The sequence below is a fragment of the Arachis hypogaea genome, chromosome 9, assembly GCF_003086295.3.
Source record: "Arachis hypogaea cultivar Tifrunner chromosome 9, arahy.Tifrunner.gnm2.J5K5, whole genome shotgun sequence".
NCBI lineage: Eukaryota > Viridiplantae > Streptophyta > Magnoliopsida > Fabales > Fabaceae > Arachis > Arachis hypogaea.
In genome coordinates this window covers 112,097,116-112,120,502 of record NC_092044.1, presented here as the reverse complement: position 1 = coordinate 112,120,502, position 23,387 = coordinate 112,097,116, and the positions used below count along the sequence as shown (strand labels likewise).

The window sequence follows — 23,387 nt, the reverse complement described above, 5'->3', positions numbered from 1 at the left end:
TTTTTAGAACAAAAAGTTTCTACCTTTATATAGTAAAATATGTGATAATCTTTTTAATTTTAGTCTGACCCACATTTTTTAATTTGACAGATTTCAAATTTTAGTCTGACCCACATTTTTTAGCGAGTTCAACAGGTTGGCTCAACGGACTTGACCCATTTTACCACCCCTAATATATATATATATATAAAAGAAGATTATCACGTATTTTATTATATAAAAATAAAAATTTTTTATTCTAAAAAATATAAGTTTTTTTATTCATTAACATTAATTATTATACAATTTTTTTATAATATTAAAATAATTTTTTAAACTACAACATAAAAATATAAAATAAATAAAGTTTATTTTATATTACTTGACAAATAATTAGTTTATTATATTTAAAATTTATTAACTAATTACTTTGTTAAATATATTATTATATAATATAATTTTTTATCAAAATATTTATAAAAGTAAAATTTATATAAAACGTTATATATAATATATGAAAATATTAATTTTTTTATTTAGGTATGTATTTAAAATTATATTATTTATTCTATTTTTTTCATTCAAAAAATAAAAAAATTAATATTTTCATGTATTATAAATAATATTTTATATAAATTATTTTTAAAAATATTTTTTTGAAAAATTATATTATATAATAATATCTTTAATAAAAGTAATTAGTTAATAAATTTTGAATATAATAATTTAATTATTTATTAAGTAATATAAAATAAAATTTTAATAATTTTATATTTTTATGTTATAGTTTAAAATATTATTTTAATATTATAAAAAGTTTTGCATAATAATTAATTTTATTAAATAAAAAATACTCATATATATATATTATATTTAATTATTTAAAAATAAAAGATTTTGTTGTCGTTTAAAGTATTGTGTATTAAAGTATTGTCATTTAAAATATTTATTTATGTACTAGGATATTCTTTATTTATTAGAGTCTATCAATGCTCTTCTTTTATATTAGCCTTTGATTTTTATCTAATAAAATCTAATGACCTATATAAGTGTGACTCATTTAATAAACACATAATTGTTGAGCTCGTTTTAGACATATTAAGAATATTTTTCTTTTCTTTATTATCTTTCACGACTCACCATTAAATACAATGTTCAATTTTTTCTCTTCCTCCATTTTTTTATGTACTATTTTTCACAAAGTAACGATTGGAAAAAGTACTTAACTCTAAAGAATATTACAAAGACGTTATTTTCAATAATTTTTTCTCTAAACATATTGATGATAATTTAAAATTAAATTTTACATAGATATCAATATTCTATATTTATCATCAGCTCATCCTTAAATATTTTTTATTAAATAAGAAACATTAAATTCCTTGTTAATTAAATAAAGCTTAACTCTATTTATTATATTTTATATCAATAATTTATATTACAATTCAAAGTTTAAGATTTATGATGTTGAATTTGGAATTTAAAATTTAGAGATGCTTTATTTTCTTTTTTATTTTATTTTATTTTTAATAGCAATAATTTTCAAAGAGCGCTAGACGCTACACTCCTTAATTTTTTTTAGAAATGCATTAACATTTATGAATGAAACCAATTTCAAAGAAAAAATCACCTCAGTTTTTAAATCCAATCAAACAGCATACTCGAAAAATATCTTTTCATTTCAATTTCAAATGTATGTCCATCGAAAAATGCTAGCTAAACAATTACCATCTTGAACAACATGAACAACCACCAATCAAATAAAAATATACTACACCTCCAAATTAACCATCTAAATTTTAATATTAAAATAACCATCCATACACCTAGTCCGATATATCTATTGTTCATATTGTTTAATATTTTCATTGTCTACCTATACTTTTTCATGTCTAAATTATGTAAAAATATATCAAATAGCTTACTGCTAAATTTTTCAGTAAACAATCTTTTTCTTTAAAAAATATTATTTTAAATAATTATAGAAATAGGTGAAGAAAAACTTTTCAATCAAAATGATGATTTTTTATCGGAGAAATTTTCTTAATTTTTCAGATGAAGATGAACAAGCGCATCCTAAATTATGTCAAACGAAGGACTTTGAACAGATAGAATAGCTTTTTCCCAGCAGTATAATGATCCTAGACGTGTAATAGTTAGGAATCGTGGAATCGCATTTCAATTCTGATGCTCAAATCACAGTTCCATAGCCTAAAAAACACAAAAGAAACATGATAGAAGATAACCCTCAAATAGCAAGACGAGTGTTGCATGTTGTGCAACTTGTAAGTTGTAACTTGTAATGTATAATAAAACACTAGCTGCTATAAGCTGTTACTATTGCCTACATGTCAATAGAATGATGTAAATTGAATTCTAATGTTTAAAAGAAAAAAGATCTCCCCTAATATTCATCTTCTACTTTGGCGTTTTGTCTTGTTGGCATACAACCCTCAAAAAATGAAGGAATGGGGTCTCTGTAAATGAAAATGATCCTAAAAAAATAATATTAAAAAGGGTACAGGGCAACTATTGAGTGTTTGCAATTCGCATGAGGGGAAAAGCTAAAACTAAATCTGCTAGGATGGACATCTAAAAACTATTTTTCTAAGATTACAAATGGCACACATTCAAATCCACAAGATCCAAAGTTGATCATCTTAGAGACTTAAATCGCACAATAGGTTGGATACCTTAATTTGGCTGCTTTGAAAGATATTAAGCTTCAGTCATCAACAATGTGTCATTTTCTTTTCCTTGTCTTCATTTTATGACTTGATGCTTTATCAGCATTCTGAGGAGACTCAGATGCCAGGGGTTCAGACATACCCTTCCTCTTTTTAGAGCTTGGGGTTTTTGAGTTTTCTCCGGTGACATCTTGGGGGAATAATTCACTGTCCCTGTTCTCTCCAGCAGGTGCCACCTCATTTTCAGATATGTTATCAGTGGTCTGTGCCAAAGCATTTTCACCTGTCCTGGGTTCCTTATGGGATGAATGCCTAAAGCTCCATCTGGTGTTGTCAAACCATTTACTTACCTGAATGAGGGAAAAGAATGAATTATTCAGGAAGTCACAAGAGAAACTAAATTGCATTCACTTTATGAGAGCAATGTTAAAGATATGACCTGCTGAAGTGTGAGTCCTGTTTCTTGTGCCAAGCTTTCTTTTGTGGTCCGATCTGGATACTGATTCTCTTTGAAAGATTTGTAAAGTCTCTGAAAGAAGATAATGGTCACTCTTAAAAGCTTTTGACTTTACATGCATGAAAAAAAGGTGTGCCTCTCATGCCTTTGTGTTGGGAAAATATAGAGAACTTTTTACATAAATTAGACAGTAATTCATCCTTACCTCAATTGCAACATCTCCAAGTCTGTTGTATGTTGAAGATCTTAGTTTTTTCTCCCCGGAACCTGATTTTCCAGAGCCTTCAAGTGATTTAGCAGCTGAGTTATTTGTTTTTTCAGCTTTACCGTCACTTCTCAGAGTATGTGTAGAATTATTTGAGGCTTTTCTATTTGGTGACACTGGAGTCAATTTACCAGTGACATTCTTCTTCCTAGTTGGGGTAGCAGTAGCATTCCAGTCTTCATCATCATCACTAGTATCACTTTTGTATGTCTCCTAAAGAAGTAGCATACATGAATAGATTAGGCGAGAGAAGAGAGGGGGGGGGGGGGGGGGAGCTAAAGAATGTGACAAGAAATAACTTTGACTCTATGCATCCACTCTTGTATACATACAAGCTGGCATGTTTGTGTATGTGAAGGAAATGTACCACAACATCAGAATCACATTTAAATAGTGAGGTTGATATGAAAGAACATTCACATGTCACCGTCATGTTGTGTATCAGATTCACATATGCTAATTCAAATAACCATGCATGCAAACTGATACGATACTATTTTGAACCTTGTACCATTAAACAGAACTTACATCATACAGCTTTTTGTAGTCCAACCTTTCCACATTTCTTTTCCCCGAAACAGGAGTGTAACTCTCTTGGCCAGGATCTGCCTCTAGTAAAGATGACAATTCATCAGTTATAGATGGCTTCTTACCGACTTTACTTGTTTTGCTGGATCCTTTAAACTTCTTTGCATCATCCAATGATGCAGATGTGATATCTTCACCGTGTCCTGGGGGCATATTATCATTAATTGTAGCAGCAAGATCCTCAGAATCAGATGTGAAATCAGAGCTCGAACTTTCCTCTGCAACTTTCATGTCTTGATCTGGAGCATCAGGATTATAATCATCATCCTCAGAATCTTCAGAAGGAAGGCCCATGTACTGATCCTCATGGCCTGAATCCTCCAATTTCTCAGAAGCAGAAGCATACTCAGATTCATCAGAACTTGATTCACCCCCTTCAGCCTCCACATCTTCTTTAACATCAGGATCATAATCATCATCATCAGAATCATCAGAAGGAAGTCCTGAGTTGTGATCCACATTGAATGCATCAACTGCAGCTGCTTCTGGAAAAACCCTCTGAACAAGGACCAGTCACATAATCAGGAGAGTAAAAATCCAAAAAAAGAGTCATCACAATATTGAACAAAAATACAGTAATACACACAAATAAATTTCCCCAACCTCCCAGCTATCCTCAAGAGAGAGACGTGTTCCTAAGGAGTCATTAACAAGTTCAATACAGTCATCTTTGCAATCACATCCCGGGCATAGCCAACCCTCATCGCCAGGTGGAACTGTAAGCCACAGCAAATAAATAAATGATAGACAACTTGGAAGTACAAAGTGACCAATCAATGCAGTAAACAAGAGATTACTGTTTTCAGTTAACAAAGGAGGATCCACACAAAGCTGGTGAAATCCACGTTCACAAGCACCGTCACAGAGAATTATATCATTGTTTGTGCTCAACTCTTTGGAACTACATTTTGCACAGAATATCTGCACTCATAAAATTGAAAGTTAGTAATCACAACTCCAAAATCCAGAAGTAGATACTTCATTTAGGAATCAGACATGTGAATCCTACATCCTCACTGTCAATCTCTCCTTCAGAATCAAACACAGATTCAGGAAGCCTTCCTTCAGCACACAATGAATCCAAATATCGAAAGAGATCCCTCATTTTCAATTTACGTCGAAGTATTTCAGTCTTAGCCCGTTGAAGCTCCTTTTCAGGCTTTAACTTTTCCAAACTGCAAAATTATCACAAACCAACAGGTAGACACAGTTAAGGCACCTCAATATTGAAAACAAGCACAGGCCATGATATGACTTTTATATTAGTATGCAATCGCAATAATAAGGGCAAACTAAAGAAAGACACCTTGAATCCCTTTCTAGTTATATTGCCCTCATCTTTGGTAGTTTAAAATAATTTTTAAAAAATGTCAAGAATACCCTTAAGAAAAGAGAGAGAAAATATGGGTACAAAGGTCACTTTATAACTGTAAGTCACATGTAAGAGAAGCTTTTGTATAACACTGATTAATTAAAGGAAGTGAATGTAATATTACAAACTAAACTGAGACAAATGAAATTAGAAAGCACCCCAAATGAGGCAAATTTAAAACTTTTTGTAATAGCAATAACAATAAAGATAAGAAAGAATGATTTAACATAGAAGTCGTCATCTAGAGAAAGCTTATGCTGGAAATAACAATTAAACAAAAGCAAATGATACTATTGTATTTAAAATGCTGAGACAAAGAATTTACAAATTGTTAATGCTAGTATTAGCCCATATCATTTACACTCTTAAGAGTAAGATTCAGTACAATAATAATCCTACCACTCTAGCTTTTGTAATAATAATAATAATAAATCCTACTACTGTAGCACCTATACAGCTACACTGTATTATTTACTCTAGGGCATAGAAATATACAATGTCATTCACTGAGCATTGTATAAAGCAAGTTGTTCAGAAATCCTACAAATGGCACTGAATCAATGGTCAGAAAACTCTGGACCATTTAACCAATTTAATGACATTCCTAATAGAGGCTAAGATCCAACATAAATCAGGCAAATGCTAAATAGATTACAAGTTAAACAAAGAGCAAGGTAATTGCAAAACCAACGCACCTGTATCCTTTCCAGCCCTCACTAGAATAAGCATCAATCAAGTTCTGCTCATAGCTAACTCGTTTCAATAAATATCTTAAGCGAGCTCTTATTCTAGAAAATTCATCAATAACTCCTTCCCCGTCTCTCTTTTTGTTCTTCTTCTTCCCCCTTTTATTCTTCACGCCATCATTATTAGCATCAACCAAATTGCTATTTGACTCAGGTGGTTTAGGTTTTTCGCGTGTCCTTGATCGCAAAGCTCTATCACTGCTTCCTAATGACCTTAGCATATACTTCTTCTTTAATAATTTTGAGCTTTTTTTACCCTTGCAGCTCAACTGCATAGATGTTGTGGCTGTAGAGTTTCTTTTTGAACATTTCAAACCAGTATTTTTCACATCTACAGATGCTGGAGCTGGATCCTGTAGTCCATTTGCAGAAGTGGTGTTCACTTGTGTTGGAACAGATAGCATTTGGTTCTCAACAAGAGAGCCAGTTACAGGATTATTTATTTCCACGGACACATTTTGGCCATTCTGAGAAAAAGGCTCACATTTGATCTCTGATTTGTCATTAGACAAATGAGAGGGGTCTTGTTCTGAGGTACTCCGATGAGAGCATGAACCTTCTGCAGTTTGACAACTCTTTTTCAAATCACGCTGGCGTTGTGCAGGCAGTGCAATAACAGCACCCCTAATAATTTTTCCAGAACCTTGGTTTGAGTTTTCATCAATAACAGAGCTGGTTAACACATTGCTTGGCATGCTTTGTGTATTGTGTAAACACTGAGAACTCTCTGTCGTTTTGTCTGAAACTTGGTTCGATTTTTCATCAATCACATGACTGGTTAACACCTCGTCAATTACACTTTGCTTGTTGTCCAAACACTGAGAACTCTCAGTCATTTTGCGAGAAACATGGTTTGAGTTTTCACGAATCACCGAATTGATTAACACATCGCCATGCATGCCTTGCTTCTTGTCCAAACGCTCAGGACTCTCAGTCATTTTTTCATATACTTGGTTTGTTTTTTCATCAATCACAGAATTGGTTAGCACATCACCATGCAGGCTTTGCCTGTTGTCCAAACACTCTGGACTCTCAGTCATTTTGTCAGAAACTTGATTTAACTTTTCGTCAATCACAGATTTGGTTAACACAGCACCATGCATGCTTTGCTTGTTGGCCAAATGCTCAAGACACTCAAACATTTTATCAGAAACTTGGTTTGATTTTTCATCAATCACAGAATTGGTCAATGCATCATCGCTATGCATGCTTTGCCTGCTGGCCAAATGCTCAGGACCCTCGATCAATTTTTCAGAGACCTCATTTGATTTTTCATCAATTACACAATTGGTTAACACTTCACCTTGCAAGTTTTTCTTGTTGCCCAAACCCTGCGTACCATCAGTCATTTTTTCAGAAACTTGGTTTGATTTTTCATCAATCACGGAAGCGGTTAACACATCACTATGCATGCTTTGCTTGTCGTCCAAAAGCTCAGGATTCTCGGCCACACGGTTTGAGTTTTCATCAATCATGGAGCTTGTTAACACATCACTAGGCATGCTCTGCTTGTTGTCCAAACACTCAGAACTCTTGGCCATTTTCTCAGAAGCTTGGTCATCAATAAGAGAACTGCCTAACACATTGCCAGGCACACCTTGCTTGTTGTCTAAACATTCGGAACCCACCTGAGATGTTTTCTCTGACAAATGACATTGTTCTGTTCCAGCATCCGGTGTTTGCATCTTTCTAGAGGCACTTCTGTTGGGGCTTGTAAATTCTTCTAGTTCGCCCTGCATTGGTCCAAGGAAATATCCACGCCGAGAGAATCCACCCACATAATCAGGAAGGAAAGGAAGCTACACAGATAAGAATCAATCCTCTTTGAGCCTTTTCATAATGCATGTCTAACACTTAACATGAACACAAGATGTGGGAATCAACAACTACTGAAATAAGAATTCACATTTAAAGTCACGACCAAAAATATCTTTACTCATGCAGTCATTACACGAATTTAATTTTAAACCACAATAAGCAACCCAACAAAGAAGCAATGTAGGGAACAAATCTAACCATGTGCATCTAGCTTTGATGTTGTAGTCTCTAACTCTAACTAACTCTACAGCAGATACACAAAATAATAACAACGAATTGCACGAAGGATATTTAGGGCAGGGAAAAAAAGGTAGGAGTTGAAAGTTGAAACCACCGACATCAGGAATGAGGTGCACTGCATTTTGAAGTTTCAGACATTTTTATTACCACCAGTTTCCTTTCCATGTCTTCGACGACAAAGAAGAATGTTGAAACGAGCTCAAAGAAGACGAATGAAGGCAAAGAAAAAAGTTGAGAAGGCAAGTAAATAAGAGAGAGAGAGAGAGAGAGAGAGGAGAGAAGGAAACTTACGTTGTGGCGGTGAGGAACATCGTAATGTCCGGAGGCGCAGCAAATGGGAAGAAATGAAGAAGATAGGGACAAAGAAACAAGGGTTCTTTGATCTAATTCTTCTATGCGGTGAAGACGGAGAAAGAGAAAGAGAAAAGTGTGTGTTGTTTCGTGAGAGCTCTGTCTTCTTCTAATTTTTTATTTTTTATTTTTATATTTTATTTATTTTTGGGAGGGTGGGTTTTGTGAATTGTGAATCTGAATCTCAGCGACAGCGGCAAAGAGAGAAAAAGGCGGTGGTTTGGTTAAAGTCCTTCAAACATGGGCCACCCTTCCCATCGCATATAGCTAAAGCTAGTAAGCTACTTCACTGTTCACACCTTCCCTCCCTCCTTCCCTCCTTCCCTCCTTCTTCTCACTCTCCGTTCAATTTAATCAAACTCTCCCTCCCCTCCAGTGCGTCTATATGTGTGCGCCACCCACTCGCTTACCCAACATTGCCGGGTTTTGGCTTTCTGGTTTGCTCGGTTCTGGTCCATTCACCTTATGGATATGGGCCTCCTTCCTCCACTTTATTTTTGGAAATGGCCCAAGATGCTTCTTGCTCAAACGCTTCTATCTCATCAGATGAAGAAAACACATCTAGACAAAAAAAGAAAGGAGGAAAACCATGCCAAAAAAAGACGTTGAAGAAAATACCCAAAAATCAATGATGAAGAAAATCATTGTTTTGGTTAGGTGATTATAAAGATGGCAAAACTTCCCGAATCACATGGATTTTTGTGGAGATATTTTTGAAGAAAGATCCACTATGAAATTTTTTTTTTTGTGGAAACAGAAACGGGGGTACAAAATTTTTATCCAGTTTTTGCTAATTCTCAAAATTCATATATTTATTTAATTATTTTTAATAGTTTATTTTTTATTTTAGTTATTTCATATACTATATATATAGAGAAAAAACACTCTAAATTTATAATCTTCATTTGCATAACCCTTCTTCAATTTATAAATTTTTATAGTCGTCCATACTTCATCCAATATCTTTAAAGCCACCTCTTCGCCACTTTTTATTCTCAGTACACTGTCATCTTTCACCATGCCGTTAATTCTTGTAGCGTCGTTCTCTTATTCACGACGTTCTTTCTTCTCTTAAAAGGTGTGTCCATTTTTTTTTTCTGCAATTTTACCATCATGTCTATTATCTTTTTTGCTGTGGCATCTTTACTCCGTCCACTATTTTGTATTCTGCCTTACCATCATATCTTCTCATTGTATCAGGTTAAAAGAAGTTATTATCTGCTGCTGCTGCTGTTTAGTAATTTTATATAAAATCTTGATATAAAAATTAATGATCAGCTAAGACTATATGAAAAATAAAAAATAAATCTCGCAAATAATATAAATGAGAATAATATTTTTTTTATAATAGAGATCAAAGATAAATATAAGGAGCAAATCTGAAAGCAAAAACAGGAACATGACATTCTCCATCCTCATCTTACCCCATTATCATCTCTAGCTAATTAGGCCAAATAAATTAAATCTCCTAGACCCAAAAAATAAATCAAATTTCTATAAATATTTGTTGCCTAACCCATATCAACTCAACTAATCAAGATGGAAAGATCAAGTTGGATAGTTAAAGACAACTTTAATATGTTGACTTTTATAATCAGTTCTTTTATATTAAGCATATATTTAAAGTTTCGAAAATTTATTACATGTTTTACTAACTAAAGTTACCAATTTTTATCAAAAAATATTATCAAATTATTATAATTATATTGTATGAATAGTTGTTTAAATAGAAGAATTTGGTTCAATTATATAGTATAAACATCAAAGTTAAAATCTTAATTCATTTAACTAATGTTTAAATAGGGATATAGTGACATTATATAATTTGGAACAAAATAAATTCGACGAGTTAACCTCCTGTAAACGGTGTAAATTAATATTTAAATATTGAACTTCACTAGTTGCATGACAAGAAGATGATGGAATTCACTGGAATTTACAGTTTGATAAGTAAAATAAATAAATAAATTGGAATTTACATCTTCTAAACCAAGTATGTATATGTAAAATGATAAGGTAAATAAATAATCACTTTTAAATTACGCGTCTGATAAAAAATAATACTTCTAATACAAGATATTAGTTAATTTTGTAGAAACTAATTACACCATTAGGGGAAAAAAATCCTAAAAATTAACAAATTCTTGGAGATGAACATTGAAAGACAGCGTGCATGTTTGACTATTCCAAATCAGCATATGTGAATCGTGAAGGGCGAATCAGGCATCATCATGGTGCTTTCTATGATCCATAATAATTAAACTAAATTAATTTTTATATAATTTTGTCCACTTGTGAGTTAAGTGTGGCTACAAGTAAGAGAGTCAGAGAGATAGAGAGAGAAAGAGAGAGAGAGAGAGAGAGGAAGAAGAGCGCCGCTGGTGGCTGGCGGTTGTTGCGATGGCAACCCTTTCCTCCCTCCTCTTCTCTTCCTCTCTTTCTCTTTCCCCCCGCCACCACCTTCATCTTTCACCCACGCGCTTTCCCCTCTCTTTCTCCTCTCTACGCTGCACCTCAAAACCTGCAAAATCCCGAACTCCCCTTTTGGTCCTTGCTTCCTCAACCCCTTCCTACGAAAATTCCAGCTCCAAAAGGTTCTCCAAGGTACCTTTTCACTCTTCATCCTCTAAATTGTTCCCGTGCCTTCCTTAATTCCTTTCCTTTTGGGGATTACTATTTATAGCTGCATGCTTCTATGTCTAAAACTACATATGTATGTATTTATGCTTTGGCCCTCTCTTGTTGGAGTGGGAATTTGATTAGGGAGTTCGAAGTTTTATGTAATATACTTTCTGCTTTTCTGAATTTAGCTATTGTGTTCAGGAAGGCATTGTTCTTCGGGAAGATATGTAATTGATTGCTGAATCTTGCATGTTCTTTTTTGCTAGTTTCAGTGAAAAGAAACATTTATATTTTGTATTGTTGATGTAAGGCTATAAATTGGATTACTTTAGCAATAGTGTTGTTCAGTAATGATTTTCAAATATAATAGTGAGCTTGATTTGATAATGGAATGTCATTCTTGTAGAAATCGCTTCTTTCGGAGTTGATACAAGATATAGAACCTCTGGATGTCAGCCACATCCAGAAAGATGTTTCACCAACTACAGCGGATGCCATGAAAAGGACGATATCCGGTATGCTGGGTTTACTTCCATCTGATCAGTTTCATGTTATCATTGAGGCCTTGTGGGAGCCCCTCTCTAAGTTACTGATTTCTTCAATGATGACTGGGTAAGTTCATTGTGTCTGTGTCAATTGCCAAAAGCTTTGCTATATTTGTTGTCGTTCAGGATGCTTGCTGGTCTGTTATCTTCTTGTAGTTGTTTACACACTACACTTTTAATGTAAATTGTGTTCTCTTAAGCCTTGTAATTGGTTTCTCCTCTTCACTAGGTTGTTTATATTAATGGACAAGCCGTGTGGAGAAGGGAGAGAATATAGATGTCCCAACTATATAATTGCATGAATGTACGTTTATTTATGTCCTCAAGTTTTGTTGGAACTTCTGAGTAGTATTATCCTTTCTTGTATGATCAAGTTATATTTATCCAAATTGGAGTATATTTGAGAAGCATTTATTTTGTTTGTTGCAGGTACACACTGCGCAATGCTGAATATAGGCTTTGTCTTGAGAAAAACCTTGATATGTATGAAAGTGATACAGAAAAGCCAAAGGCAGAAAGTACTGGGCTTGACTTACAAGGATTGCTACATGACAGTGTAAATGTAATGGACTTCTGTACAAAGAATAATTTGTCTTCCAATGTTGAAAATCTTCATGAGGATGTTGATCTTCAAGACCTAGGTGAAATGTCTGCCGAAGCTCAACAGTATATCTCCAATTTGCAATCTCGATTGTCTTCCATTAAAAAGGTATGTTCTAAAATTGAGAATCCTACTTTGATAGTAGAAAGGGTTCAAGCTTGAGATTCCTAGTTTGCAATGCTCTCTTTACTTGGTATTTTCTTTCTATTTATTTAATTTTTGGGGAACATTTGTTAAGGAACTCCATGAAGTGAAAAGGAAAAGTGCTGCACTTCAGATGCAACAATTTGTTGGAGAAGAAAAGAATGATTTACTGGATTACTTGAGATCTCTTCAACCAGAACAGGTTTTGCCTCTTTGAGTGAAGTTCTTAGCTGTTGCATCTATTTGACCCTGGTTTCCCATCCCAGCATTTGTTTTCATTTATTTATTGAAAATCTCTAAAGGAGAAAAGTTTGGAATTTTGTGAAATTTTACTGTTTTCGTTGTTATGTCATGCATCTGTTGCTTATTCGCATGTTTTTGTCATTTTAAGTAATGTATATTTTGTTTTCTTTTAATACAACATCTCATATAATTTGGAACTTCTATGCTATTTAAAATTCATATCTTTTCCATCAAAATGTTGGAATTTCCAAGGACTTGACAAATTTAAATATCCATTCAAACATTTGAATAAACAAGTTCTCTTGCATTCCTCATCATATTTGATATCTCGCTAGTTTGCGCACACCTATTTCATTCAACTTTGTTTTCAAATTATAGTAGTAATTTAATTGGGTATGTGTGCGGCTAACGAGCAGGTGGCTCAGCTATCAGAATTTACATCCTCAGATTTGAAGGACACCATCCTCTCTGTTGTCCATGGTCTCCTTGCTACCCTTTCTCCTAGAATGCATTCTAGACCTTCAACTATGTCAGAGAATGCAACAGTTGGAGCAGCAAATGCCGGGAGTGAGGATTGTGCCGAAGTTATTGAGAACTCTTCGCTTCAATTCCAGCCAGCTATTTCATTAACTCGGGACTACCTTGCCCGCTTGCTCTTTTGGTTAGTTTCTCTTTTCTGATTTTGATTATATACCTTCATTTCTCCGTATATGTCTTAGTATTAGTTACATGCTAGAATGAATTTTAATGAAGCTCGAAAGATTATTTACAAATTGCAATATTTAATACAAGGGATTCTGTATTGCAGTTCTCTGATGATGCTAATGTGATAAACGAACTAACCTTATCTTTCTAACCCATTCCCCTCTTGAATGAAGGTGCATGCTTTTGGGACACTACCTTAGAGGCCTTGAGTACCGAATGGAGTTGATGGAACTACTATCCTTGACGAGTGATGCTGATAATGATTCCTCTGGAAGTGAACAAATTGCTTGAATGCTGGTCAAATTTTGGTTGCTTGCTATGTGTATAGACGTGTGGTTTCCGCACGTTTTTTGCATTTCAGCATGATGAGATTATAACAGACAAGTTAGTGGAAACATCATTGCTCGCTGTAGAACACAAATCTTGCTTTGCTGTTGGCTGGTGATTATATCATAGAATATGGAAATGTTGTGACCAACAAGGAGCATGATATGCAAGATGGAGCTCATTATTTTTATGAGATCATGTGGTTAAAATGAAAAGGTTTAGCTGATCAAGAATTTTAGTGAATATATAATTAATTAATCCATTTTCACTTTAACTGCAAGATCGTTGGCTATATACTAGAGATATCTATACCAGAGTACTTAAAAACATGTTCACATAATAAAAATAAAATAAAATAAAAAGAGAAAAAAAGCATAAGCTCACATGCCCCAAGTTCCAAAACCAAATTTCCTTGTCACTACAAAACTGTTTACTACTTACGGAATAAAATGTAATGAACTTATTCAGAATACACATTTTACAAAACAGATACCAAAATAGATTGATGTCGCGGTTTGTGTGTGAAGAATATACATTTTACAAAACATATACTAAAATAGATTGATGTTGCAGTTTGTATGTGAATTACAAATGTGCATAAACTGCTACCCTTTTCGCATCTACATCACTCTATCTTCTTACTCTGCATCATTATGTCCCTGACATTAGTTCTACTGCATTACTTATAGTCCCACTGCATTGCTTATTCTCTCATTAGTTCTACTGCATTACTTATAGTCCCACTGCATTGCTTATTCTCTCATTATGCTCTCCAATTCTCAGATTATTTCACTTTCTTTTTTTAATTTTTTGTTGATTTTTTCAGCGACCCCTTTTTATTATTTTGTTTCAATTTTATCAAAAGATCAATTTTTTTGCCCTGGGATGTTGTGTTTATTTATTTATTTTCTGTTTTGATTTTCTTTTTCAGGCTATGCCTCTCTAACTATTAGCTCATTTCATTGGCTAAATTTTCTATTATTTAATCAAAGAAATTTCAATGATGCTCCTAATTCTTCTTTTAAATTTAAGAATAATTTATTTTTATATAATATCAAATACGAAATAAATTACAATCTTAAAATAATTAATTGTATTTATATAGATCAACTATTAAAAAATAAGACTATTAAAAAATAAGACTAATAAGTTAAACTATTATTCACCATAACTCTTTTAATACTCGTGAAGTTTCACCCTTTGTGTTTGAATGATGTAAATGCACTTGCCCCAATTTCAACCTCAATTCTACCTGAAAACAACAATTTTGTCCGTATTCTCCATAGCCCCAATTCCACAAAACATGTCATAGAACACCAACACACTCCACCAAAGAGCCTGAATTTGGAACAGGATTTGGGGATTCTAAAGAAAAGGGTTAATAGGTCTGTTGTTTTGCAGCATAAGAAGGTGCACATCAGGTGTTTGACGAAATGGGTATGTTACGGTGGACGCATTCCTTCTATTCTTCGGGCTCTGAGTACTATTCAGGACTTGGATGAGGCTCTCATGCCATGGCAAGAGGCCTTGACCTGCAAGAAAATTAGTATTATTTTGAAGGAACAGGTTTCTTGGGAGAGGGCTCTTCAGATTTTTGAGTGGCTTGAGAAAAAGGGTTGTTATGAATTGAATGTGATTCATTATACCATTTTGGTATCGGTTTTGCAAGATGTGTATTATGGTAAAATTGGAAGTCAAATTATTTATTTTGATAAATTGCCCTTATTGTTACATATGCTCATAATCCACTAAATTAACATGTAGTAGCTTTCAGCAATATCATCGTTCGTTCTCAATGCTGATCTACGCAAGATTGTTGAAGGTTGGAGTTAGATTACAGCAGGAACAACCACCAAAAGTTATGTTATCCATCATATTTTTGTATGTTTTCACTTTTCATAGACTATAACTGATTTTATTGTCAGAATTTTCTGTAGATACCACTCCTAGTTGATTCAAAGATTGTGACTGGCTTTGATCTTTTTCTTCAGGTGGATTGTCTTTAATAAACATACTATACAAATTTATCAAAAGATCTAAGATGCTGGTTAACAGGAATAAGTAGAGTAGCACAAGCTGAAGCCAAAGTGAAACTCCTTTGCCTTACATTGTGAAGATCCACAGCTTCGAACACAAGTTTCAATTTGAACACACAAGTTGTATTTACAACGAATCTCTTAGTTTGAATGCAACCAAACCACCTGTCAAATTCAAGCATTTACAATTTGAACTTCCTTAACTAATTGAATCACTTCGCATCCAAATTAATTTTGGTTTTCTTCTCGAGTATGAACTTCTGCAGCATCTCCGCGCAATCAGGTGACAAGTCTACGGCGGATCCCCTAGGGCATGGACTCAATTCATCCAAAGCTTGTAGAACCAATCAGAGGCGGCGCGGAACAAAGAAGCCGCACTTGTCGATGGTTCGGAGAATGCATTCCACTCTCTCACAGTAATTGAGATTGATGTAGTTACAGAGGTATGAGTATACAGTTAATCAGTTGATTGGAATGGATCCAATTTGATTTGATTTGATTTGATTTGGGCAGTGTCTGATTTGATTTTTGAATTTGATTATATATCATACTAATCTCACTGATAAAATTTAAATTTAAATTTAAGTTTATTTATAAGAAACTGATTGAATTTGATTCAAAAAAATTTTATTTAAATCAAATCGATTTAATTATCTTTTATTTGTGAAGATAAAGAGACTATACCATTTGAATTATATCTCTTTGGCAATTTTACGTCTTTTAACAACAAGATAATAATAAAATTTAAGTTTAAATAAGTTTTTAAACATATTTTTTTATTTAATCTCTTAAAGTTTGTTTTTGAACCATGAAAATTAAAAAAAAATTGATTTTAGTCTATGTTATTAGTTTGTTTCACCAATGATAGTTTATTACGCTAAAATTTAAATAGGTTTTTCCATGCACAATAATAATGCAATTTAATTAAGTTTTAATTATTGCTATACAGTTAGCACTTTTATTTAGTCTTTAGAGGGCATCTTTTTAATTTAATTATATAATATGTTATTAATGAAATCATATCTATTTTGAAACGCATATATAGTAATAGTATATATATGATATGATATGATATGAAGATTTAGAAAGGATCTGATCACCTGATAACTTTTTTTTTTCTTTGTGTATTTTAAAGATAAGAGTAAGCAAATAAATAACTTCCTTTTTTAAATTAAAGCTAAGCAAATAAATAATAACTAACAAGAATAAATTACAAAACGTTACCCAGAAAAAAAAAACTAACGGGATGTGGAATAATAAATAGCATAACCAATTATCATCTAGAGACTTAAAAAGATGTTAAAATTAAAAATTATTTTTTTAAATTAAAAAAACTGGTCTAATCCACTATTCATTCCTAAATTATATTACATAAGATTACCAAAAAATTTTAAAAGTAGTTATGGCTTCACATAAAAGATATGATATCCTTGCTAAATATATATACATATCAACTGCATACCAAAAAATAAAAAAACTAAGCTAAGCCCTGTTTGATGGTTTATTGGGAAACCTTAAACTCATTATTCCCTGTTTCCCAATGGTCAGCAACAATTCTTCTCAGCCTAATGACTGGTGCTGGGTCAACACTAATCTTGCAGTGGAAGACCTTGATTCTTCCATGGAAAGACTTAGCTTGTCCATCGGGTCTCAAGAAAACTCAGCAGCAGCAAATAGTAGTGTTGACCCTCATGAATATACTTTGACTCACTCCACATTGGAGGAAGCTTCTTCTGAGCATGGGAATCAGAATGTTATGAATAACTATAATAATGGGGCCATTATTCAAGGTGCTCTTCTTACTTCAAGCCATGACTACAACGGCTTCACCAGTACAGAACAAGAGACTCATGATGTTGGGGAATCAGTTGCACAAAGACTCCAAGGTATCAGGGGACACGTGGTTACACTAGCAAGGGATCAGTATGGTTGTCGTTTTCTTCAGGCCATGATTGATGATGGCATTCCCCAAGAAATTGACATGATCCTCGACGAGGTGGAGGATCACACACACGAGCTTATGACCCATCACTTTGGTAATTACCTAATTGAGAAGTTTTTCATATCAGGAAAGCTCACTTTTTATCAATTTCAAAGGATTCTGCGTTATGTAATCATGGACGTGCAGCAGCTCAAGCATACCTGCATGAACGACCACGGGTAAGTTCTATGTGAGTTAATTTTGATTAATTAAACTTAGCTAGTAATTAACTATAGTAATTGATAATTATAGTTGAACTGTGTTACGTTTTAGTTGTTATTATGTGGTGCAATTAGTCTGATGCATATAAGGTTGTCTGTGCAGAACTAGGGTAGCACAGAAGATGTTAACAAGTCTGAGAGATCCAGTGCAGATTGCTTGTACTGTTGGAAGACTTATGTACATCACTGTGCCACTGCTGAAGAATGCTAATGGCGGTTATGTCATTCAACAGTGCGTGAGAGTTTTCACAGAATCGTGTCAAAAGGTAATGAAACAGTACCCTATATATACACATGATTATATGCTATGTTTTCTTATATGATTACAGGGTACATGCATTGTTGCACTAGACTCAATAGGACTATCTTTTTTAATAGACCTTTAATTGAAACGGTTCTGCTATTTTATGATTTAAAGTTGGTGTCTTTGGTTTTAGTGTCGAATTTGCTGAGCTTACTTTTTAAGGTAAATATAAAAAAATAATTGATTTTGATTACAACATAACTTGTTCACCTAGTATTTTTCTTTACCAATTGATGGAATGAGTAATACATTAGTCTATTAGACAACTAGTACAAAAAGAAAAAAGGTAAATATATTTTTGGGTTAATCACAAAAAATGTGCTTGAATTTTATCATCGACAAAAGTGTCTTTAAATAATTTAAAAACGTGACAAAAATGTTCAACAGTAAATATATATTTTCAAAAAAAACTTTAAAGATTGAATTTTGATGTGAAATATAATTAAAAAAATGAGATATTATTATTCTTAGAATTTGGTGATTTTTTTAAGTATATATTTTTTGTAATTTTTTAAAAGTATTGTTAGTTGTTAACAAAAAAAATTACAAAAAAATATATGTACTTAACGAAAAATCATCAAATTTTAAGAATAATAATATCTCATTTTTTTAATTATACTTGCAAAAAATTGTATCAAAATTCAATCTCTAATATATTTTTTGAGAAATACATATTTAATGTTAGATAATCTTGCAAAAAAACTAACATTAAATATGTATTTCTCAAAAAATGCATTAGAGGTTGAATTTTGATGTAATTTTTGCAAACATGATTAGAAAAATGAGATATTATTATTCTTAAAATTTGGTGTTTTTATATAAGTATATATTGTTTTGTGATTTTTTAAAAGTATTATTGGTTGTTAACAAAAAACTTGTAAAAAATATATACTTAACGAAAAATTACTAAATTTTAAGTATAATAATATCTTATTTTGATAATCATGCTTGCAAAAAATTGCATCAAAATTCAATCTCTAAGGTTTTTTTTAAAAGTATATATTTACTGTTGCGTATTTTTGTTGTGTTTTAAAATTATTTAAAGGCATTTTTGTCGATAGTAAAATTCGAGTATATTTTTTTTCAGCGTTTAAATAATTCGGAGTAGAATTATTTTTTGTCACTACATCTAAAAATGAGACTTTTTTTTTCTACTTTTGAAAACTTATTTCTTAAAAGTTGCATATTCTATGATTTATTGTTGTGCAGAAAGTTTGAAAAGAATATGTAAATGAACTTTTTTGTTAGGTTATTTTTGATGAAATAGCAAGGAACTGTGTAGATGTTGCAACAGATAAAAATGGGTGTTCTGTAATTCAGAAATGTATGGCCTATGGCGAGGGAGTCCCCATATTGCGTCTAGTTGAAAGCATAATATTAAACTCAGGAATACTCTCAGCAGATCCATTTGGGTTAGAACTCTTCTATTGAACAATTTGTTCTTTAACCTTAATTCCTTCGTCAAATATATCTAAATCTATATTGTACAGTTTAATTTCTCTCTAAAGTTGAGTTTCTTCTTGTAGAAACTATGTCGTGCAGTATATAATTAAAAGGAATATACTAGAGCCACCTGTAACTAAAAGGATCGTACAACATCTTCGCGGTCGCTATGCTGAACTCTCTATGAACAGGCATGCGAGCCATGTAATAGAGGTACTGTTTAGACATTCTGAACCCACCGATGTTGTCATTATAATCATGGAGCTCGTCAACAGCCCCGACTTTGTCAATGTCCTTCGACATCCTTATGGGAATTATGTTGCTCAGAGAGCATTGCAATTTTCCACGGTATTTCTAACCTTTTTTGTTGCTACACTCACTTTTTTTTTTTGGTCAAATTAACTTTATCATGGAACATTCTAGAATGGGTCTACAAAACTTATGCCAAAATATTTGTTTACTATTTACTTTTTTTTTTTCCTTCCCTTCTGTTTGTATTGCAGGGACTTACGCATAGAACGCTTGTACATACAATTTTGTCAAATTACGCATATCTGCATGCCCATCCCTACGGTAAAAGGGTCCTAACATTTATCAAAGGAATCAGGCGGGGTGTGCACGGAATGGATTTATAATGTACCACATCGCATGTATGTTGTGTTTAGAGTTCGTTTAGGAAATTTTAAAAGTTATTTTTTTTAGTTATTGACTTAGGAAAAGTAATAGTATTAATATCTGATGCAATTTTTAAAATCAAATTGTAGCTTTCTGAAAAACTATTTAAATGTTTATAGAAAAGTTAAAAAAAAAAATTCTCATAATAGCTTTTGAGTTCTACATCTAGAATAGCATCTAGAATCATGATGAACTCATGCATGCATAGACGCACCAAGCTGAGTGTAACCTAGATTGCCCAATCTTCCGCAGGAAACTAATGTAGAACGAACTCATCAGGAGGTGAATGTTCTAATGCCTATTACATTGTAAATAAATAATATTTAATAAATTTTAAATGATTTACTTTTTACTTTAAAAGATAAGTTAGGCAATTTAGGCACCACAACAAAGCCACCATAAAATTCACCTAACAGGAAATACAACTCATTCGGAATCCGATGAGTCTGCTGTTGAGCTCTGCCGAACACTTCTTTTAGTTTGCGCACTTGACCTTGATGAAGATTCACCCTCAAAAAAGATTACTTGAGCTTTAGCCAATCTCTCTTCCAAATCTTCTGTGCTAAATTCATCAGTCCCACCAAGTTCATCGAATCCCACCTGTTTACATGCCATTATGAGATTAAAGGGGGGTAAAATTATAAATGAATAGGAATCCGAGACAGGTAACTATGTCTGTCCAAAAGACCAAAAACAGTGGCATTATATATCACAACCAACACCAAGGTGGTTCAAATACATACCACATAGTCATCCACTTTGGCATTCTTAATGAGGGCAAGAGTTGGAAGAACAATGATCTTGAGCTTCTCAGCCAAAAAAGGACTCTTTTCAGCATTAATTTTCACAAAACGAGTCTCGATATGCTGCTTTGCCAATATACTCAAATGTTTATCAACCACCTGCAATGAACTGTTTCATTGAACTGTTTCTCTGGCATATAATTTGTACATTGTAGAGAATAGAAAAACTAAAAGACCATATGTAAAGGGTATAAACCTTATGAAACCACACTTGCAATTCAGCTTCAACAATGAATCATAAATGACTATCAAAAATTCGGCTCCTACGCAGCAAAACTAATAACTTGTTAACTTTGGTTGATAAGAAAAACTCACAAACCACCTTAGTTTCGCTATTTGGCATTCAGTTTACAATTTTTATGCAAAACCTCGTCATTTGACATGATAATTTGAAGGAAGGAGGGAAGAAAAAAGCGAAGGTGAAATCATTCAGAACTAAGCTAACCGAATTCACAGTAATATATCTCAGTTCCAACTTGTAAGATCACGATTCACTTTCAATTTTTACATACATTATCCAAATCATCATCATTTGGAAGAGAATAAAGCATTGATATGAAGTGAAGAAATTGTACCTTGCAGGGCCAGTTTTCGCGGTAGAAATGGCAGACGACGCGCTCGCTGGCCTTGACGACGGAGAAGAAGTCCTTCTCCGAAGGGATCTCGGTGTATTCGCCGTGTCCGAGGGAGATCCAACGGCTGCGCTTCTCGGCCATCTTCTTCATCTGTTGGAGGCGGCGCTCTCTCAGGGCTTCTAGGTCATCAGCGTCTAGGCGGTCGAGGGCGGCGATCTCATCGTCGATCTTGTCCTCAACGGCCTGCACCACCGTCAGCACTTGCTTCTCTATCACCTCCTCAATCTTCGCCTTATCCATCTTCTTCTGCTTTCAAATCTCAAATCAGAACCGACCCGGCAATCGAACTGGGTCACCCCGACTGACCCGGTTACAATCGAACGGATGCAAGAAGTGCAAGCAGAACCAGAAGCCCAACACCTATAACGGCGACGGTGATGAACCAGAGGACGGCGAGACTGGAAGCGTGAGGGAAAAGAGACAGTCTGAGAGATGGAGATGCAGGAGGGTGGCAGGGACGAACGATTTTAGTAAATGGGCTAAAACGCCTAAACTTTTTTGAATTTGGAGCAGAAGAAAAATCTGTAAATAAATAATTAAATATATGTGAAAATAAAAATAGGAGGAGCAAAAAAAATTAAGGGTAATGCTACCGTGAGTAATTCAAATTTTTTCTATAGGTGAGGAGGAATTTATGTCTCAAAATTTTAAGATTTGGTTTAATAAAGTTTTTATCTTTTAGAAGTAATTTATGAAAGTTGTTTTTTTAAAGACAGTTTTTTAAAAGTTGTAATACTCGTATTTGGTAATTAAATTAAAAATAATTTTTAATAAGCACAAACATTATAATTATGCTTGGTAAAATAATTTTTAAAATTTAAAAAAATTATAATAAATATGTTTATAATAAAAAATAAATTTTTTATTTTTTAAAATTTTATATAATATTTTAAAATAAAATCATTTTAAAATAAAAAATTATTTTATATATTAATTCATCTTTACAGATCATTTTAAAATAAAAAATTATATCTATTTAAATTTTAATTTAAAAAATAAAAATATACTTTTTATAATTTTAATTATTGATTCTATTAGGAAGACCAAATTAAATAAAAAAAGAGTACCAATAAATTATAATAAAAAATACTAAATTTTAATACATAAATTTAAATATTTTTTTTAAAAAATGAGTCAAAAGATGTTAAAAAATATAATTTTGTATAATATAAATTCATGTTATTTTAAGTAACATAATTTTAAGTTTTTATGAAATTTTTAATATTTGTAAATTTTTTAATCATTTTTATTTATGCATATTTGTTATAGAAATTTTCTTTGTCATTTTTTTATTTGGCTTTGTATAATTTTCAATTTTTTTTATAATTTCAATTATTAATTCTATTAAAAAGACCAAATTAAATAAAAAAGAGTATCCCTTTGTATTGCATTGATTTATTTTTAAAGTAAATGTGGATGTATATAATCTTTATTGATAGTTATTTTTAGATTGGATTAAATAAATACTCTTTTAAAAATAAATAAATAATTGATAAGTTAGGAAAGAATACATATATCAGATTTTCTGACTCTCCTCAGAATTAGTTAGTTGAAGGTAAATACTGACATAGTGTTGAGAGTCTCCAAAGTTGAACATAA

General features: G+C 32.6%; 4 protein-coding genes across 9 annotated transcripts; 2 read left to right on the top strand and 2 right to left on the bottom strand.

The window, feature by feature from the left end:
- Nucleotides 1-2,211: 2,211 nt before the first annotated feature.
- On the bottom strand, nucleotides 2,212-8,916 carry LOC112711939 (uncharacterized). 4 transcript variants are annotated; one of them, XM_025764684.3, is made up of 9 exons: nucleotides 8,444-8,916; nucleotides 6,044-7,827; nucleotides 4,986-5,151; nucleotides 4,774-4,897; nucleotides 4,580-4,692; nucleotides 3,917-4,474; nucleotides 3,329-3,601; nucleotides 3,106-3,195; nucleotides 2,212-3,016 (listed from the first exon to the last, which is right to left on the bottom strand). In XM_025764684.3, exons 2-9 carry the CDS (start codon nucleotides 7,777-7,779, stop codon nucleotides 2,723-2,725), a joined length of 3,354 nt encoding a protein of 1,117 aa, XP_025620469.1. In that variant the 5' UTR covers nucleotides 7,780-7,827; nucleotides 8,444-8,916; the 3' UTR covers nucleotides 2,212-2,722. The 4 variants fall into 4 exon arrangements, with proteins under 4 accessions (XP_025620469.1, XP_025620467.1, XP_072059992.1 ...); XM_025764682.3 differs by having other exon boundaries at nucleotides 6,044-7,893; nucleotides 8,444-8,904; XM_072203891.1 differs by having other exon boundaries at nucleotides 6,044-7,983; nucleotides 8,444-8,859.
- A 1,681-nt stretch (nucleotides 8,917-10,597) lies between these two features.
- Nucleotides 10,598-13,970, top strand: LOC112711936 (uncharacterized). The gene is made up of 6 exons (XM_025764680.2): nucleotides 10,598-11,107; nucleotides 11,532-11,737; nucleotides 12,100-12,379; nucleotides 12,510-12,617; nucleotides 13,075-13,319; nucleotides 13,537-13,970. Exons 1-6 carry the CDS (start codon nucleotides 10,904-10,906, stop codon nucleotides 13,652-13,654), a joined length of 1,161 nt encoding a protein of 386 aa, XP_025620465.1. The 5' UTR covers nucleotides 10,598-10,903; the 3' UTR covers nucleotides 13,655-13,970.
- A 905-nt stretch (nucleotides 13,971-14,875) lies between these two features.
- On the top strand, nucleotides 14,876-20,496 carry LOC112711935 (pumilio homolog 12). Of its 3 annotated transcripts, none has more exons than XM_072203890.1 (8): nucleotides 14,876-15,371; nucleotides 15,465-15,571; nucleotides 15,682-16,169; nucleotides 17,275-17,886; nucleotides 18,032-18,194; nucleotides 19,553-19,644; nucleotides 19,759-20,023; nucleotides 20,179-20,496. In XM_072203890.1, exons 4-8 carry the CDS (start codon nucleotides 17,348-17,350, stop codon nucleotides 20,308-20,310), a joined length of 1,191 nt encoding a protein of 396 aa, XP_072059991.1. In that variant the 5' UTR covers nucleotides 14,876-15,371; nucleotides 15,465-15,571; nucleotides 15,682-16,169; nucleotides 17,275-17,347; the 3' UTR covers nucleotides 20,311-20,496. The 3 variants fall into 3 exon arrangements, with proteins under 3 accessions (XP_072059991.1, XP_025620462.1, XP_025620461.1); XM_025764677.3 differs by having other exon boundaries at nucleotides 15,032-15,371; nucleotides 15,458-15,571; nucleotides 19,481-19,644; XM_025764676.3 differs by having other exon boundaries at nucleotides 15,054-15,371; nucleotides 19,481-19,644.
- Nucleotides 20,441-22,470, bottom strand: LOC112711938 (thioredoxin domain-containing protein 9 homolog). Its single transcript, XM_025764681.2, has 3 exons — nucleotides 21,729-22,470; nucleotides 21,094-21,252; nucleotides 20,441-20,950 (listed from the first exon to the last, which is right to left on the bottom strand). The coding sequence occupies exons 1-3, from the start codon at nucleotides 22,026-22,028 to the stop codon at nucleotides 20,777-20,779; spliced, it is 633 nt and encodes a 210-aa protein (XP_025620466.1). The 5' UTR covers nucleotides 22,029-22,470; the 3' UTR covers nucleotides 20,441-20,776.
- Between the last annotated feature and the right edge of the window lie 917 nt (nucleotides 22,471-23,387).